The 17,451-nt window shown below is 43.2% G+C and overlaps 1 protein-coding gene and 8 non-coding genes across 9 annotated transcripts; all 9 read right to left on the minus strand.

The window, feature by feature from the left end:
- Nucleotides 1-329: 329 nt before the first annotated feature.
- slc7a14b (solute carrier family 7 member 14b) lies at nucleotides 330-8,976 on the minus strand. Its single transcript, XM_006807465.2, has 7 exons — nucleotides 8,676-8,976; nucleotides 8,356-8,592; nucleotides 7,992-8,209; nucleotides 7,038-7,184; nucleotides 2,048-2,256; nucleotides 1,209-1,972; nucleotides 330-721 (listed from the first exon to the last, which is right to left on the minus strand). Exons 1-7 carry the CDS (start codon nucleotides 8,974-8,976, stop codon nucleotides 330-332), a joined length of 2,268 nt encoding a protein of 755 aa, XP_006807528.2.
- Nucleotides 3,552-3,623, minus strand: trnaa-cgc (transfer RNA alanine (anticodon CGC)). Its single transcript has one exon. It is a non-coding gene; the product is annotated as a tRNA-Ala (tRNA).
- trnaa-ugc (transfer RNA alanine (anticodon UGC)) lies at nucleotides 4,201-4,272 on the minus strand. The gene has a single exon. It is a non-coding gene; the product is annotated as a tRNA-Ala (tRNA).
- trnaa-ugc (transfer RNA alanine (anticodon UGC)) lies at nucleotides 5,534-5,605 on the minus strand. The gene has a single exon. It is a non-coding gene; the product is annotated as a tRNA-Ala (tRNA).
- trnaa-cgc (transfer RNA alanine (anticodon CGC)) lies at nucleotides 6,485-6,556 on the minus strand. Its single transcript has one exon. It is a non-coding gene; the product is annotated as a tRNA-Ala (tRNA).
- On the minus strand, nucleotides 6,816-6,887 carry trnaa-ugc (transfer RNA alanine (anticodon UGC)). The gene has a single exon. It is a non-coding gene; the product is annotated as a tRNA-Ala (tRNA).
- A 2,194-nt stretch (nucleotides 8,977-11,170) lies between the features above and the next one.
- On the minus strand, nucleotides 11,171-11,242 carry trnaa-cgc (transfer RNA alanine (anticodon CGC)). Its single transcript has one exon. It is a non-coding gene; the product is annotated as a tRNA-Ala (tRNA).
- A 4,857-nt stretch (nucleotides 11,243-16,099) lies between these two features.
- Nucleotides 16,100-16,171, minus strand: trnaa-ugc (transfer RNA alanine (anticodon UGC)). Its single transcript has one exon. It is a non-coding gene; the product is annotated as a tRNA-Ala (tRNA).
- A 1,208-nt stretch (nucleotides 16,172-17,379) lies between these two features.
- On the minus strand, nucleotides 17,380-17,451 carry trnaa-ugc (transfer RNA alanine (anticodon UGC)). The gene has a single exon. It is a non-coding gene; the product is annotated as a tRNA-Ala (tRNA).

Consider the following 17,451-nt stretch of genomic DNA (forward strand, 5'->3'; position numbering starts at 1 on the left):
TCCAACTTGTTTCATTAACGGTCACTGTCAGGTCGTCAGAGGCAGGTGGGTGTTTGTGTACATTCATACAGGTAGATCTTCAAAGGCAGCTGGACTTCTTTTAAGTTCTCAAACACATTTCACTTCTCGTCCGAAAGGTTGCAGAAGCTGGAGTAAAGAAGTCCAGTTGCTTTCGACCCAAACAGGTTCGACTGTTTTGAAGCTTCTGCTGTTGGCTTCTCTCAGTGCCCTCCTTCCTCCGCTGATATCTGATCCCAGTTTTCATAAAAGCTTCCACAAATATTCAAATATTGCCTCATACGTACGTTTTATTCACTCTTTCATATCACTCAGTTCTCCTCTTCATCATTAAACCCATAATTGGTCCTTCCCTTGGACCTACTGCCTGTCTCCATATACTGGCCTCCTGCTCCAGACTGGTATCCATACTGGTCCCCATTATCTTCATACTGGCTCTGCTCCTGCTCTCCACTCTCTTGGTCCTCGTATTGGATCTCGTGTTGATTTCCCTGCTGGTGGTGGTATCCTCTCTCCTCGGGTGCAGACCACCCCTGATACGGTCTCTCGTCCTGCTCCTGGGTGTAAAGGTCGTCACCGGGGGAGAAGGTGTCATCCAAGTGGTCGTCATAGCGCTGGTAGGAACTGGCATGTGCCTGCTGCTCCCGAGCATTCAGCTCCAGCGTGCTGTGCCACACTCCATAACAAACGTAGATCAACAGACCTGAGGATGGATATGCGGTAGAGGGTGGGTCAGTAGGTACAGAGATCAGTTTGTGTAGGATTGTCAACCTTTATGAAGCGAATATTTGTCACAAAAATGGAGCTCTTACAAAATCCTGGATACACACCTCACATGTAAAGTATTTTCTCTCTTCTTTGTTGTGCTTATTGCATCTTAAAAAAGTTTGTACCAAGCATCAGAGCAACCAAAACACCCAACCAGCGAATCAAAAAGCTAGCCAACCAAACAACTAATAAACCAAGCAAGTAGTCAAGCAGCCAACCAAACAACTTACCCATCAGTCAACAGGTCATGCAACTAACGAGCCAACCAAGCAACCAGATAACAAAACGACTGCTTTATCACCTGGTGTTTTCTCCTTTTAATATATAACTCAATATTTAAATAAACTGATTGTCATTGAATTACTGATTAATGCTCCATTTCAAATCTACAATACTCTATTGTCAAGATTGTTTCAGCTCACCTATGAGGCACCAGATGGTGAACCTTGCCCAGGTGAGTGGAGACAGTTTAAGCATGAGGTAACTGTTGACCAATATGGCTGCTGCAGGGACAAAGGGGACACATGGTGCCATGTAGGGCAGGGTCCTGGTGCTCTCTGGTTGCTGTATGATCATAATCAAAAGCTTCGCTAATGACCCTGCCATCATTGTCGCCATCAGTCCAGAAATCACTGCCCCAGCACCTGTGCCCTGCTCAACCCCAAATATTATGGTAGACCAGAGGAGGAAGGACATGAAGAAGAGGGAGAGAGTGCATCTGGTCACTATGCGGCCGGTGGCTGGGGTTGGTCGAACTGACGCATCAGGCATTCCCAAACGCAGCCGCAGGGTGTAGTAATGACCTCCCAGAAGCCTTTTCAGCAGTGAGGGGTGGCCTGTATGAAAATCAGAGTCATCTCCCTCCCCCTCCGTCCTGCCGGTGTGGTACGAAGACGACCCGTCATTCTCGCTCAAGATCTGATCGTCTTTGGCATCTTCGTGCTTCAGGCCGTCCATGTCCTGAACTTCAGACTCAAACTGATGTGTGTCGGTCTGTTCGTCAGGCTGATAGCGAAGCAGCAGCACGCACACACTGACCAGAGTGTAAGCCAGCAGGGTGCCAATGGACATCATCTCAATCAGGTCCCTGAGGCTCACCAGCAGAGCGAGCACGGCCGCCAGGCTCCCCGACACCACACATGCCACCGTGGGAGTGTGTGTGAGTGCAGTCACGTGAGACAGAAACCTTAAAACACAGACACAAAAACACATCTTATTAAAAGTCCTTAAGCTGACTGTGTGTTTTCATGTACCTCCTCACCTGAACAGCAGTCCGTCCCGTGCCATAGCATAGATGACCCTGGGCATCGGAAACAGGGAGCCAAGCAGAGAGACGGTGAGTCCAGCGATAGAGCCCACAGCCACAGTGTACTTCCCCCACATGAAGCCATGCACAGCAAACATCTCCATGAGAGGAGCCGAGCCGTCGATCAGGTTATAGGGAACCATGAGAGTTAGGATCACACTCACCTGTTAAATAAAAAAATGCAGGGGTGTGAGAGACTCTATTATCATATATCTATTTTTACAACCGTTTTATCAGGAATGAACACTTAGATAAAGGTGATTAAGAGGTCATATGTAATGCAGATATTCTTACAGTTTATCTTTCAACTGGCTGATACTGTCTTAAATCAGGAGATGTGGCTGTTAGAGTCACTGTACCAACTCTCTTAACAGTGTCTGTGACTTTTGGAACATTTGCAATCGAATCATTTCACAAATACAAACTCGTGGAAATACACATACCACAGGGTCAGATCTCTGAGTCTTGTCATTGCACTCTTATTGTAAATACCAGCAGTGCTTTTTTTACAATTTGCATAATGACTGAAACCCATGACCTCCCAGCCCATTGTTCCTTCGGTGGGCTGGTCATTTGGATGAGTGACAAAACGTTTCTCCCACTGAAAACATTGCGTCCAGATTAACAGAGTCATCTTTTGGAGATTTACTTACCTGGATGATTGAGAATGCATCAACACGTTGAAGTTCAGAAGCTTGATGGTATAAAAGACGGTCATGGTGGGGATTGAACCCAGGACAGCATACATGTAAAGCTTGCGCTCTACCACTGAGCTACATCCCCTTAAATGTGCATCTCCTAAGTGTTGCTACATGACACTATCAGTGTAGGTCATAGGTCAGTCATCTAGATCATGGAGTATAAGGAGCTTGGGGGAAAATAAAACCGCTGGACTTCATGAAGTTTTGTAAAGATGTGTCACCTCTCATCCAAGAGGCTTTCTCAGTTCTAAAACAAAATGGTGAAGAGTCCTGGGTATTTAAACCCTAGTGAGATTGTCCCTTAAGGAGGTCGTTGACCCACTATTAATCATGTGCCTTATCACATGAGCCAAGGTGTGGAAAAGGCGTGGGTCATCATCAGAGGTTTAGGGTGAAACCACTTTTTCAAGGACTTAATCAGGTTCTCCATTGAACTTTTCACTAAGAACAACCTCACCCCTGAAAAATCGCCTCACCATATCATGTCACCAACTGAGTTCACCAAACACATAATTTCTTCATCTAAAGGATAGAGGTCACTCTTTTGAGGATGTCAGTGGTTATTTTGAAGGTTTTGTGGTGATTTGGAATCTTTTAGTGGTGATCATCCAGGTAAATCCCTGGATGAGTGAGCATGCATCAAGACGACCACAAAAGACTCACCTATGATTTTGGTAAATCCTAAACTCTGATTGTGTTCATTGACCGGATCAATGGCTCCTGTAGAAGCTTGATGGCCTGGAGATTGAGATAAAACCTGGAGATGCTGGGGATTGAACCCAGGACCTCATACATGCGAAGCACACGCTCTACCACTGAGCTACATCCCCTTGTTGGTGCCACCAGTTTCTGACATTTTTATGGCCTCTGGCATGGTAGGTCTTTGTGGTAATTTAATGTACATCTGTGGTCCTTGAATCTTGTGAACTATTTACTGATGTTTGAGTCTCTTTGTGGCCACTTGTGTCTCTGTGTTTTGTTTTGTTTTTTGAGTCGCTTTGTTGTCTACCTAACAAAGATAGTATTAACTGTAGCATGGAAGCCTATAACAAGACTTTGGCTCAAACCTAATGCCCCGGATAAGTTCTAATGGGCTAACATAATACAGGACATTTCCCAGATGGAAAAATTAACCTACACTAAAAGGTTCAAAGAGTGTTGGTGACATTTAGAGGCTGTTTGTAATTGTCTACGTATGTATCTTGTTGCCACGTTATGTGATGGACATTTTCACTGCGTGGCTTTTTGTTTAGTGTTGATATCTGTGACGTTTTCTCTCAGCACCCAACCACAATTTGCTAACAGTGACCACATTTTATGAAACATCTCACAAGAGCACAGTGTAGACTGACCAGTGTGGGATATGGAACACTCCACTATCCATCCAAAGATGTGCGGCATAAATTTTGGAGATGCTGGGGATTGAACCCAGGACAGCATACATGCAAAGCATGCACTCTACCACTGAGCTACATCCCCTATTTGGCACAAACCTAAGTGTTGCTAGATGACGCTATCAGTGTAGGCTATAGGTCATCTAGATCATTTTAGTATAAGGAGCTTTGGGGAAAATGAAGCCACTGGACTTCATGAAGTTTTGTAAAGATGCGTCACCTCTCATCCAAGAGGCTTTCTCAGTTCTAAAACAAAATGGTGAAGAGTCCTGGGTATTTAAACCCTAGTGAGATTGTCCCTTAAGGAGGTCGTTGACCCACTATTAATCATGCCTTATCACATGAGCCAAGGTGTGAAAAAGGTGTGGGTCATCAGAGGTTTAGGGTGAAACCACTTTTTCAAGGACTTAGGCTCCGTACACAGTAGCCTGGATAGATTTGAAAACGGCGTTTTCGTCTGAAAACGCTCTGCATCCACACTATCGTTTTCAGTCGTTTTCACAGAGTTGTGCGTCCACATTGAAACGGACGAAAACGCTCACGTTCCAGTACTGCGCATGCATGAAACGCAGGAAGATTCGACCTGCCTCATTTCTGTCTGCCGTGTATTTACTTTCCAGCTCTTTGAAACGTCGCAGCAGAATATTTTTTTAAATGGACTAACAATGAGGTGGAGTTGTTGCTGCAAGTAACACAAAAGTACAAAGTTGCAAAAGCGAGTGAGAGTGAAAGAATTTGAAGAAAAGCTCTGTGGAGCATGATTGATATGAATCTCTGATAGGGCTGCTAAACAAAACAACTGCTGTATAATGCCCTCCACTATCTTTGTTTAATTGGTCACATGACTGCATCACATTACTAAAATGTGTCATTTTTTTTCAAAAAGTCTCAGTTTTCCTGTCCACACTGTGACGCAAAAGCACCTTTTTCACATGTATGCGTTTTCAGCCAAAACGGAGAGAAAGCGATGCGCTTTCAAACAAAAACGCATTAGTGTGGATGTAGCCTTAATCAGATTCTCCACTCAACTTTTCACTAAGAACAACCTCACCCCTGAAAAATTGCCTCACCAAATCATGTCACCGACTGAGGCCACCCAACACATAATTTCTACATCCAAAAGACAGAGGTCACTCTTTTGAGGATGTCAGTGGTTATTTTGAAGGTTTTGTGGTGATTTGGAATCTTTGTGGCCGTCTTGATGCATGCGATGTATAGACTGACCTATGATCAACCTTCTGGGATGACGAGGAAAATCCCAAAAGGCTGATTCTTCTCATTAACCGAATCAATGTACGCTGCAGTCCCGTCTGGAAGCTTGATGGCCTGGACATCGAGAAAACCTCTGGAGATGCTGGGGATTGAACCCAGGACCTCATACATGCAAAGCATGCACTCTACCACTGAGCTACATCCCCTTGTGGATGTGTAGCTAACAATTTTATAGCCCGTCATAAGCTCTGGTCTGGTAGGTTTTTGGTGGTAATCTAATGCGCATCTGATGTTTGAGTCACTTTGTGGCCACTTGTGTCTCTGCGTTTTGTTTTGTTTTTTGAGTCTCTGTGTTGTCATAAGTCGCTTGTAGTTATATTAAGTGTATTTCTGATAATTTTATCTTTGAATGTCTGAATCAAGGAGGGGTTCTTAGGACCTTTTTTCACCATCTTACAATGCTGTGACTGAGCCATCTCTCTGGATGGACTCATGGCCATTCATCAATGGTCATGATAATTTGCATTTTAATGTTAATGAAACTGACCTCAGGCCCCATTGTTAGTCAGTGGTGCTAGTTTTGGTCATTATGCAGATATGCTGTGTATAAGTTGGGGAAATCTGCAGTCAGCAGAGACTGAAGAAGTCACTTGGATGAAATGTTTCTCCCGCTGTAAACTCTTCGTCCAGATGAACAGAATCCACTTTCTGGATTTCCTTACCTGGAGTTTTGTGCATGCATCAAGATCATTTTCTAAGTATATTGGGTTGTTTTTTTTAGTTACCTTATATTTCCTAACCACCGAAACATTTGGGACTTCATGAGTCTGTTTACTGATGTTTGACTCTCTTATAGTTGTGATATGCATCCTGTAGTCATTTTGAGCCTCTTTGTGGCCACTTACGTCTCTGTGCTTTGAGTCTTATTTTGTTGTCCTAATAATCTCTTCTACCTATATTAAGTGTATTTGTGATCATTAGAGCTCACCTCACAAAAGCAAATTATAGACTGACCTTAAGGAAATGAAAAACTTCCCTATGCATGTGCAAGACGTGAGAGCTCAAAAGCTTGATGGCATAAAACCTGGAGATGCTGGGGATTGAACCCAGGACCTCATACATGCGAAGCACACGCTCTACCACTGAGCTACATCCCCTTGTTGGGAAAGCAGACTTCATCTGTTTCACACATTTTTATGGCTCATCAGAAGGTTTTGGTCTGGTAGGTTTTTGTAGTAATTTAAGGGCTCTCTGTGATTTAGCATTTATTTGTATCTTAGTTATCCTAATAGTTTTTTTGATGATGAAGCACCCAAAGATTCAGGACTTCTCACACATTTGGTGCCATAAAGCCTTGACACATGTCTGCTGTAGTCAAGTCCAGAAGCTTGATTGCCTAGAGACAGAGGTAAAAACTGGAGATGTTGGGGATTGAACCCAGGACCTTATACATGCAAAGCACACGCTCTACCACTGAGCTACATCCCCATCACACATATGTGCTGCATTACACTGTGTAGTTTTATCACAACTGACATCAGGCTTGAACATATCAGGACTAAAAAGGCAGAAGAAATAATTTGATGGGGAAATTAATTTGGCTGAGTTAAAAAAAAACATGCAGGACTCTGTACAGACCGACACATAGGCAGTGAGGCAGGTGACCAGCGAGACAGTGATGGCGTAAGGGATGGAGGTGTTGGGGTTTTTGGCCTCCTCTCCTGTCGTTGCGATGATGTCGAAGCCAATGAAGGCGTAAAAACAGGTTGCTGCACCTTGCATCACCTGAACAGAAAGAACGGGTTACTAAAACATCTCACAGTTTACATCTTAAAAATGTGGACATATTCTGCTTTTGTTTGGTCTCTGTAATATAAAGATTATGCTGTTCCGATGCTAGATTCCCATATTAAACATGGATAATTGTTTAAAATAATGAAGTCAGTGCATTCACAAAAAATTCTAGTCAGTAAAAGGTTCAGGCTTCTGACTGTTTTTTATCTTTCTGATGTCATAGCGTCTGTGGGTTAGCTTTTTGGGAACAGAAATCAACCTCAGTGCATGTCCCCTTTACAACTGATCAAAATGTACAAGTCTTGAACTGCTCGTTTGTTTGCTTTGATGCTTTTGCTTTTCTGAAACAATGACTAGGTGATCTCTAAACCCAAACTTTAGATCTGAGCAGTTTAAAAATCCCCCAAACCTCAGATCAACAGATATTTGCTCAGTGGGTAAAGCTAACGCTAAGCTAACTCATGCAAGATGAATTTAAGCCTTTGTAATTGCACAAAAGTTGACTCTTTAACTTTCACTTTTCAATCTATTTATAAAATTCAATTTAAAATTTGCATGAATTCACAACACAGTCATCTCAAGATGCTTTATATAGGAAAGAATATTTGACAGGGAATCCCAGCAATCATACAGTTTCCTGTGACCAAGCAATTGGTGACACTGGGGAGAAAGAACTCCATTTTGACAGGTACAGAAGCACATTCAGAGAAAGTCACCCATCTTCCAAAAAAAATGTAACCTCTTGATTGGAAGATGGAAATTAGTTGATAGAGCCCCTTTAGCAAAACAGTTTCTCACCCCTGACCAGCCATACGGGAGGAACTTGCCACCCTCCCAGTTGCTGCTAGAGATGAAGAAGAGTCCGGCGATAATCATGAAGACCCAGACCACCAGGTTGACCACATTCAGGACATTGTTGAAACCCACAGTGTTACGCACTCCAAGAGCGATTACAGCAGTGACCAGCAGGGCAATGAACAAAGCCAGAACGTCAAGATACGTGTCCTCGCCTTTACCTGAGACAGAAGGACAAAGAGTTTAAGCATCAGGTATTAACTATTATTTTTATTATTCAACATAACATAAATTAGCTTAGAGGTAAATCTAGTAAATAAACTGCAAATGGTAAACAAATCACAAAAGCAGTTTTGGAGGCACTGACCGAGGCCTCTGACCGTGCCCAGGTGTTTTATCATGAAGTCACTGATGCTGTGATTGGCCAGCGAGTCGAACATGTTGCTGAGAGCTGAAGCCCCTGCCGCTGTGCCGATCAGGTACTCCAGGATCAGGTTCCAGCCGATGAAGAACGCCACAAATTCTCCAACAGTCACATAACTGTAGGTGTACGCCGAACCGGTCGTTTTGGGGACCCGCACACCGAACTCTGCGTAGCACACACCTTCACGCAAAAGACGCACATGTGGCCAGATTGTTCTAAATCTCTTGTTTGGTTGGTTAGAATGCTTAAAAACTTTTGCTTACCTGACAGTATGGACGCCACCGCTGCAATTATGAAGGACAGAATGACCCCAGGCCCAGCCATCGCGTTAGCAACCAGCCCCGCAACGACATACATCCCTGTGCCAACACAGCTTCCCACACCGAGGGAGACCAGGTCCACAGTGGTGAGGACTTTGGCCAGCCCGACCGCCGACCCCTCTGCGAGCTCGGTGAGGTCGTCTGAGCTGTGGGCCATGGAGCCCACAGGTTTGGTCCTCAGCAAGCGAGAGTACATGTTGTACCAGGCATCCCCCAGTGATACCCGACCAAGCCACGCCGCCATCACTAACCCTGGTTAATACCTGTTAATGTTGGTGAGTTGTGCACTCCTTCCACCTTCCTTTTGTCACTGTCTCATACTTTCACATCATCATGAGTCTCCATGAAACAGAAGTCTAAAGAGGGCGCAGAAACTCTGTGAAAAGAAAAGGAGCAGACTGCAGCACTTCATGGATTACAGTGGAGGGTTTGATAGATAACATGATTGGATCTCTTCATTGTGTTCATTTCTGTTTTCTTTGAGGCTCTTTACGATCATTTAAGTCTGTTGGCAGCAGTTTGAATCTTTTTTTAGTCTATCTGTGGTCATTTGACGAAGCGAAAGATTGCTTGTTTGATTCTACCCCCTGTAGGGTAACATAAGGAAGGGCATCTGCATATAAACTCTGCCAAAACAAAGACACAGAGTTAGCCACTACAGTGACCTGTTATGACAAGGGAGTAGACGAAAGTAGTTTAAACAACAGAGTTGTTTGAATGTCGTTGTGGTTCTTTAAGTCTCTGTGCAGAGATTCTGAGTGCATTTCTGGTCATTTGTTTCTTTTTGTGATTGCTTGGAGTCTCTTAGGCTACGTTCACACTGCAGGCGAAAGCGCATCAAATCCAATTTTTTTGACCCTCTGCGACCCATATCCGATCATGGTGTGACAGTGTGAACGGCACAAATCCGATATTTTCAAATCCAATCTGGGTCACTTTCGTATGTGGTACTGAATCCGATACATATCCGATGTTTTAGAAAGCGACTGCTGTTTGACGGTCAAGTCGCATTAAATCCGTCTTTTACGTCACCGACACAAGACAGACGCCAATTATCAGCGCCGGAGAAGACATCGGGAACGCTTCCTGGCCATCCAGCGTAGATGTTAGTGAAACTGTTGGGAAGACAATGCGAACATTTTATTTGTTCTGTATAATCTGCAGATTCTGACAGAAATCTGCAACTATCCTTTGAAGCACCGCTCCTCTAAAACAGCAATAAGGATCATTATTAGGTTATCTAAATTATTATGTCAATAACAAAATAACTTAAAGCAAAAATTGGGAAACGTAAAGTCCGAAGTCTTTATATTAAGGGCATCAGTCAAACAATAGTTTGCTCTGGGTCTAAACAGAGCGTGTTGTGTGTGACGTCTTCTTTTGCGCATGCGGCCGCTTTGAGCGTTCACACTAGAGCGCGTTTGCTGTCACATTTTATTTGTAGTGTGAAGGAGCAGACAAAAAAATCGGATTTGAGCTTTAAGACCTGCAGTGTGAACGTAGCCTTTGTGGTTAGGAAGTTCCTCAGGTGGTATTTGTTGTTGTTATTGTTTTGAATCTCTTAGCAGTTACTTTAAATCTCTTATTTTGAGTATCATAGTAGTCACTTAGTGTCTCATCATTTCTGTATTCAAGCTTTCCAAAAGAAACATTCACAGCCATTTGAAACTTTGAAGCCTCTGGTCCTGCTGGTGTGTTTTAAAATCGTTCCATGCTAATGAAGCTGGGATACCATCAGCAGTTCTCCTCACTCACTAGAGCGAGACTCCCTCTCTGAAACTTTAATGATGTCCAAGGAGGATCCTGTTTCATGATGGAAAGGTTCGAACATGGAGTCTAAAACGTAATCGTGCACAGGCGAACTTCTACACCTGCACATTGAAAGCTCTCGTCTGTTTTAGAGCTTCATACTCAAACATACAAGTTCAGTCAACACCTAAACTGAAATCAGCCCTACAAAAACAGACTAGCTTCAAAAGAGCAAAGAGACAGTCTGAGGCTTAAAAACTGATAAGAACACAAATCGTGCAGTCTGAACATGCACAGCAGAGCACACAGGTAACACACTCACTTGCTGTTCAGTTTCCCTCCTGAGGCAGATTCCTCCGTCCAATGCAGAGCTGGTGGATATGTGACGAGAGGAGATGGCCTTGTTTAATCATTCAGAGCTGAAACCATGTGACCATTTTGATAAAATATTCAACATCTGAGGCTGAGCGTGGGCGTGTGCATGTAGCTGTCATTGGTCGCTCAAAGAAGGGACGAAACAGGTGCTGTGAGAGTGTGTTTGAGTTGAGCTGATGTTTGTTTCTGTTAGTGTGCAGGGCTGGGAACTCAACAGGTGTGTGTGGAAAGGCATCTGTTTTCAAAGCTTGCAGGAGCAAACTGATGGCAGCTTTACAAAGGTTTAATATATTGGAGGTTGATGGTATAAAACCTGGAGATGCTGGGGATTGAACCCAGGACCTCATACATGCGAAGCACGCGCTCTACCACTGAGCTACATCCCCATCACACATATTGCTGAACTTTGATCAAGAACAATCAAGAAGATCCAGAAGCTTGATGGTATAAACTTGGTCAGGCAACCAAGTTCAAGGCAACTCTCAGCAGCTTTGGGGGGGAAAGTAACTGGACTTCATGAAGTTTTGTAAAGATGTTTCACTTCTTAAGAGGCTTTTTCAGTCTTAAAACAATTTGGTAAAGAGTATTTAAACTGGGGTGGGGGAAAAAATCGATACTATGTAGCATCGTGATATTTTGTTTGCTAATAATGTATGGATACAGGGACAGCAGAAATCGATATTTTGTTACAAAAAAGGTTTTTGTGCTCTGACTTCAGAGCATGTTGATCCTTTTTCTGAGCAAGAATCCTGACATTCCTTCACTGTCCAAATGTGTTTAACTTGTTTTTGGCAGCAATAAACATGACAGTTTACTTATTTTAATTTAAGACATGTTTTATTTTAATTAAGTTTAAAACTTTTTTATTTAATGTAAAATTATATTTTGTTTTCATTTACTTTCAAATTCTTCAGTTGCTGAAGGGGCTGCATAGTTTTCATAAACTGCATAGTTCAGAATAGCTATAATTGTACCAGATGGTTGATTCAGTTAAGTTGGACTAGACTGTAATACAAACCGTTCAGTTTGTCAACAATAAAACTGAAATGAGAGAAAGACTGAGTGTGAGACTTTGATATTAGAGAAAATGAATATTGATAAAGTTTACCTTTATGTACAGAATCTGAATATCGCAAAATATTTTTAAAAATTGCAATAATATCGTATCGTGGGATGTATGGTGATTCCCACCTCTAATTTAAACCCCAGTGAGGGTTGTTCCTGAAGGAGGTCGTTGACCCACAATTAATCATGTGCATTGTCACATGAGCCGAGGTGTGGAAACAGGAGTTGGTCATCACCAAAGGTTATGAGTGAAATCACTCTGAGACCTTACCTCAACCTGTCGTGTGGGGTCGTGTGTGAGGTTGCCGAACAAATGTCTTGTTGAGTCTCTTTGTAATTGACATACGTATGTTGTTGACATTTATGTGACGGACATTTTGACTGCGTGGTTATTTGTACAGTGTAGATATCTTTGAAAGTTCAATTCAATTCAATTTTATTTATATAGCGCCAAATCACAACAAAAGTCGCCTCAAGGCGCTTCATAGATACAGAGAAAAACCCAACAATCATATGACCCCCTATGAGCAGCACTTTGGCGACAGTGGGAAGGAAAAACTCTCTTTTAACAGGAAGAAACCTCCAGCAGAACCAGGCTCAGGGAGGGGCGGGGCCATCTGCTGTGATTGGTTGGGGTGAGAGAAGGAAGACAGAATAAAGACATGCTGTGGAAGAGAGACAGAGATTAATAACAGATATGATTCAATGCAGAGAGGTCTGTTAACACATAGTGAGTGAGAAAGGTGACTGGAAAGGAAAAACTCAATGCATCATGGGAATCCTCCGGCAGCCTACGTCTATTGCAGCATAACTAAGGGAGGATTCAGGGTCACCTGGTCCAGCCCTAACTATATGCTTTAGCAAAAAGGAAAGTTTGAAGCCTAATCTTGAAAGTAGAGATAGTGTCTGTCTCCCGAATCCAAACTGGAAGCTGGTTCCACAGAAGAGGGGCCTGAAAACTGAAGGCTCTGCCTCCCATTCTACTTTTAAATACTCTAGGAACAACAAGTAGGCCTGCAGAGCGAGAGCGAAGTGCTCTAAAAGTGTCTCTCAGCACACAACGCAATTTGCTAATAGTAACCAAAATTTCATGAAACACCTCACAAACGCACAGCGTAGACGTGATGGTCCTTGAGTCTTGTGGACATTTTTTGTCTTACTTTTCCTGAAAGCCAACCACCGAAAGATTCAGGACTTATCATGTTTAGTGCTATAAACCTCGTCACGTGTCATTTTAACCTCAGGTCAAACGTCGATCAACTTCAGAAGCATAAAACCTGGAGCTGCTGGCATTTGAACGCAGGACCTCACACATGCGAAGCACACCTCGCTGCTTTTCTTGTGGACATTTTGTGTTGATTTATTGCCGTCTGAGTCTGTTAGACTTCTTTTGTGATTATAGCGCTATGCCGATTCTTTCCCCACATTTTTATAGACCATTAAAGGGTTTTTGGTCTGGTGGGTTTCTGTGGTAATTTAACACTAGAATTACTGAGCCTTTTTTTCCCTGCTGCAGTCCCTACTACTAGATTTACTAGCATGCGCGAATTTGCGTAAATTCCCCCCGACCCTAACACCTCTTGGCACCCCGCTGAGATTTTCACAGGTCTTCAGCTCCATTGTTCTCCTGCTTTTGTTGTGCAAAGACACCCTCCCCCAACCCCCAACCATGAGAGATTCAGGTCTTTCCTTCCCTGCAAGGCTACTTTCCTTCCTTACCTGCAGCGTACAATACACCATGGTAGCGCTTGTCAATCCTTGTCACTACATTGCATGCCTGTCCATAAACACATATACACAGAGTTGTACATATATTTATACAGCCACACCTTACATATTATGCATAAAGTCTAGTTATACACACACACACACATATATATCTATATGTATATATTTAAATATATATATATAGATATATATGTGTGTGTGTGTGTGTGTGTGTGTGTGTATATATACACACACACCAATATTTTTGAATACACGTGTCCATATTTATGTTTCCAGATTGTTTGTATAGTGCACTTTCTATACCGTGCTCTTTGTACAGTTTCTATTTAGCTGCTTTTGTCTTGCACTGTCCACTTTTTTGCAATGACAATGCAGATTTTCCACTTGTGGGACAAATAAATGCAGATTTGCTGTGTGTGTGTGTGTGTGTGTGTGTGTGTGTGTGTGTGTGTGTGTGTGTGTGTGTGTGTGTGTGTGTGTGTGTGTGTGTGTGTGTGTGTGAGTGTGTGTGTGTGTGCAAACCTCTGTGTTACAAACTACATACAAAAGACACACATTCACAATATATGGGTACACAAGTCTGTTTTATTTCAAAGTGTTTCAAACTTTACAGCGTTTGCAGACCCAGTGTCCATCATCCCTGCATTTGGCACAAGTGAATTTCTGACATGTTGCACAGATAAACCTGCTGCGATTCCTGTTGCAGCTCTCTTGCACCTGGCACTGCGTTGTCTTTACAGTCCCTGGCACAGCAGCTGCAGCAGCTTCAGCAGCCTGCCTCTGTGCTAATATTTCCTTGAGCTGCATGAATCGGCAACGAAGTTGCTGAGATAGAAGACTCAGAAACAATCTTCTTTTGCCTGTCCACCCTGTACATGCCTTGTACAAAATGTAGCCATTCACCGCCGCCAGGTCCAGCATATTGTAGAAAACCGCTACTGGCCACCTGCATGTTGCTGCTCTTACGGATACTTACGGATCTTACATCCGCGCCATTTGGTCCAACACATCTACACCACACTGTAAAAGCAGAGAGAGAGAGTCATGAGTATAGGTTTTTTTTCTATAGGCCTGTATAGCACACATCAGAAAACATTGCAGCACTGGTGTAAAATTGTACACACATTCACATACCTTCATGTGGTTATAGTCTGCTATCGTGTTGGGTTTCCTCTTTCTGCCAGTTTCTTGCAAGTTGAGGAAGTTCACGCCAGACTTTATTCACCGTGCCCAGTAATGTTGTTTTGCGCTGCAGCAGTCTGTGCGACAGTGACAGTGAAGTAAAGAAATTGTCCGTTGTGACGTTTCTCCCATCATCCAAAAACGGCTCCATCAGTTTCATGACCACGTTCTCTGCCAGCCTCTCTCCCTTGTGACGACTGGGGTCCTTTCCTAAGTAAGGAGATGCACTGCAGACATATTTGGTGTCCAAATCCATGGCGATCCAGAACTTGATCCCAAATTTGTCTGGCTTGGTTGCAATATACTGTGTGAATGGACAACAAACCTTGGTAGGGAACAGCTGTTCATCTATGGTCATGTGTTCTCCTGGAGTGAAACTCTTAGCACAGTTCTCGTTGAAGCGTGTCCAGATGTCGGAGATCGCCGCAAATTTGTCTGTTTTCACCCGTTCTGCCCGCGTGTCCCTGTCATCAAATCGATGGTGTTGCATAATTGAAATGAATCTATCTCGGGGCATTGTCTCTTTGATTACTGACACCAGAAATCCTTCTGACCAGCAATCCACAATGGCACCAACAGGACACATGATTGCTCTTACAAACAGGATTGAAATGAATGCCATCAGTTCATGAACTGACAAATTCCAGTCCGGCTCTTTTCTGCGGGCTTGATGTACCGTGCACTCTCTGATGGTCTGCAGCATTCCCACGTCTAACAGGCAAAGGAAGCTTTGGAGCACACTTGTAATCTTACGTTGTCAGAAGATAAACAAATAGAGAATGGTAAATTCACATGAACCTCACCCCAGAATGGGTTTATATAAATATCATATGTAATATGGCAAAGAGGTGTGAATGTGTGTCTTTTATATTTGCAGGTCAGTCAATGTGTGGGATATTTTGTACAGATACGGCAGGCATTTCTGAAAGTTGTAACACAGAGGTTTGGCCTGGCTTGGAGTGAGCAACTCTGAGTAAACAAATGCAAATGTGCCAGGCCTCAAGGATAATGGGTGGTTTGCACAACAAAAGCTGGAGGAGAAACGAGCTGACGACCTGTGAAAATCTCAGCAGGGGTGATTAACACCTCGGGACTTGCACCAGAAAATAAAAAAGCCAGTAATTCTAGGGGGAGTTGGGTTTAGGGAAGTTACGCAGGTTAGTAAACCTAGTGTTAAGGAGATTTGTTTTTTTAAGTTTTTGACCTCATGGTTGTTTGTTCAGTATGATCATCTCTGAACTTTGATCAAATCCTGATGGTGTAAAACCTGGAGATGCTGGGGATTGAACCCAGGACCTCATACATGCAAAGCATGCACTCTACCACTGAGCTACATCCCCTTGTTGAAGTTGAAGAATCGGTAGAATAGAATAATCCTTTAATTGTCCCACAACGGGAAATTTGGGTGTAACAGCAGCGATAAAGACACTTATACAAACAAACAGTACACAGGACAGAAACATACACAATGTTTACATATTTACATCAAGGACAATGGTTCCCAAAAACAGAGTACTGTACAGTTATTAAATTAAATAAAATTAAATACAGATAAGAGGCAAACCCTGGTTATAGTGTGAATCAGTTGATAAAATATTGCAGTTACAGCGCAGATGCAAACATCTGTTTGTTGGGAGCAGTGTTGATTGTACAGTCTGACAGCTGCAGGGAGGAAGGACCTGCAGAAACGCTCCTTCATGCATCGAGGATGCAGCAGTCTGTCACTGAAGCAGCTCTGCAGTTCAGCAACATCTACATGCATGTGGTGGGAGACTCTGTCCATCAGAGATGTTATTTTGGCCTGAGTCCTTCTGTCTCCCACCACCTGCACTGGGTCCAGGGTGCATCCCAGAACAGAGCCGGCCTTCCTGATTAGTTTATCCAACCTCTTCCTCTCAGCTGCAGATAAACTGCTGCTCCAACATACCACACTGTAAAAAACCAGTCAACAACGTCCAGAGTCCACTGTCTGTACTCTGAGTCGTCCTCACCTGTGATGAGGCCGACTGTGGCAGAGACGTCAGAGAACTTCTGTAGGTGGCAGCGTGGGGAGTTGATGGAGAAGTCTGCAGTGTAGAGGGTGAAGAGGAACGGTGCCAGCACAGTTTAGCTCCTCTGAACATTTACTTGGACAAAAGCTACTGTCTGAAGTGGGATTTGAACCCACACCTCCAGGGGAGACAGCAGCCCAACCTCAGCGCCTCAGACCGCTCGGCCATCCTGACTCTTTGCTTCTGTTTTTTAAGATTTATGACGTGTGTGTTTAGTGCTTAAAGGTTCAGGTGCTGTAGGTTTTTGTGGTCATTTAACACAAATAACACTAGACTGAAATATATCAGTACTATTCTTAAATTATAGCTTATCTATGATAACATGCATCATAAATGAAGCATTTTGGAGTCTAGTGTGTTCTGCAGTATTGTGCTTTAAAAACGGGGTTACCTTTTGTAACCTGTAGTTATTTCACGTGATTGACATTTTGACCTCAGGATTATTTGTTTTGTGTGGATGTCTTTGACCAAGTGCAGAAGCTTGATGGTATAAAACCTGGAGATGCTGGGGATCGAACCCAGGACCTCATACATGCAAAGCATGCGCTCTACCACTGAGCTACATCCCC

Source organism: Neolamprologus brichardi, chromosome 9 (genome assembly GCF_056152115.1).
Source record: "Neolamprologus brichardi isolate AB-2024 chromosome 9, ASM5615211v1, whole genome shotgun sequence".
NCBI classification, from domain to species: domain Eukaryota; kingdom Metazoa; phylum Chordata; class Actinopteri; order Cichliformes; family Cichlidae; genus Neolamprologus; species Neolamprologus brichardi.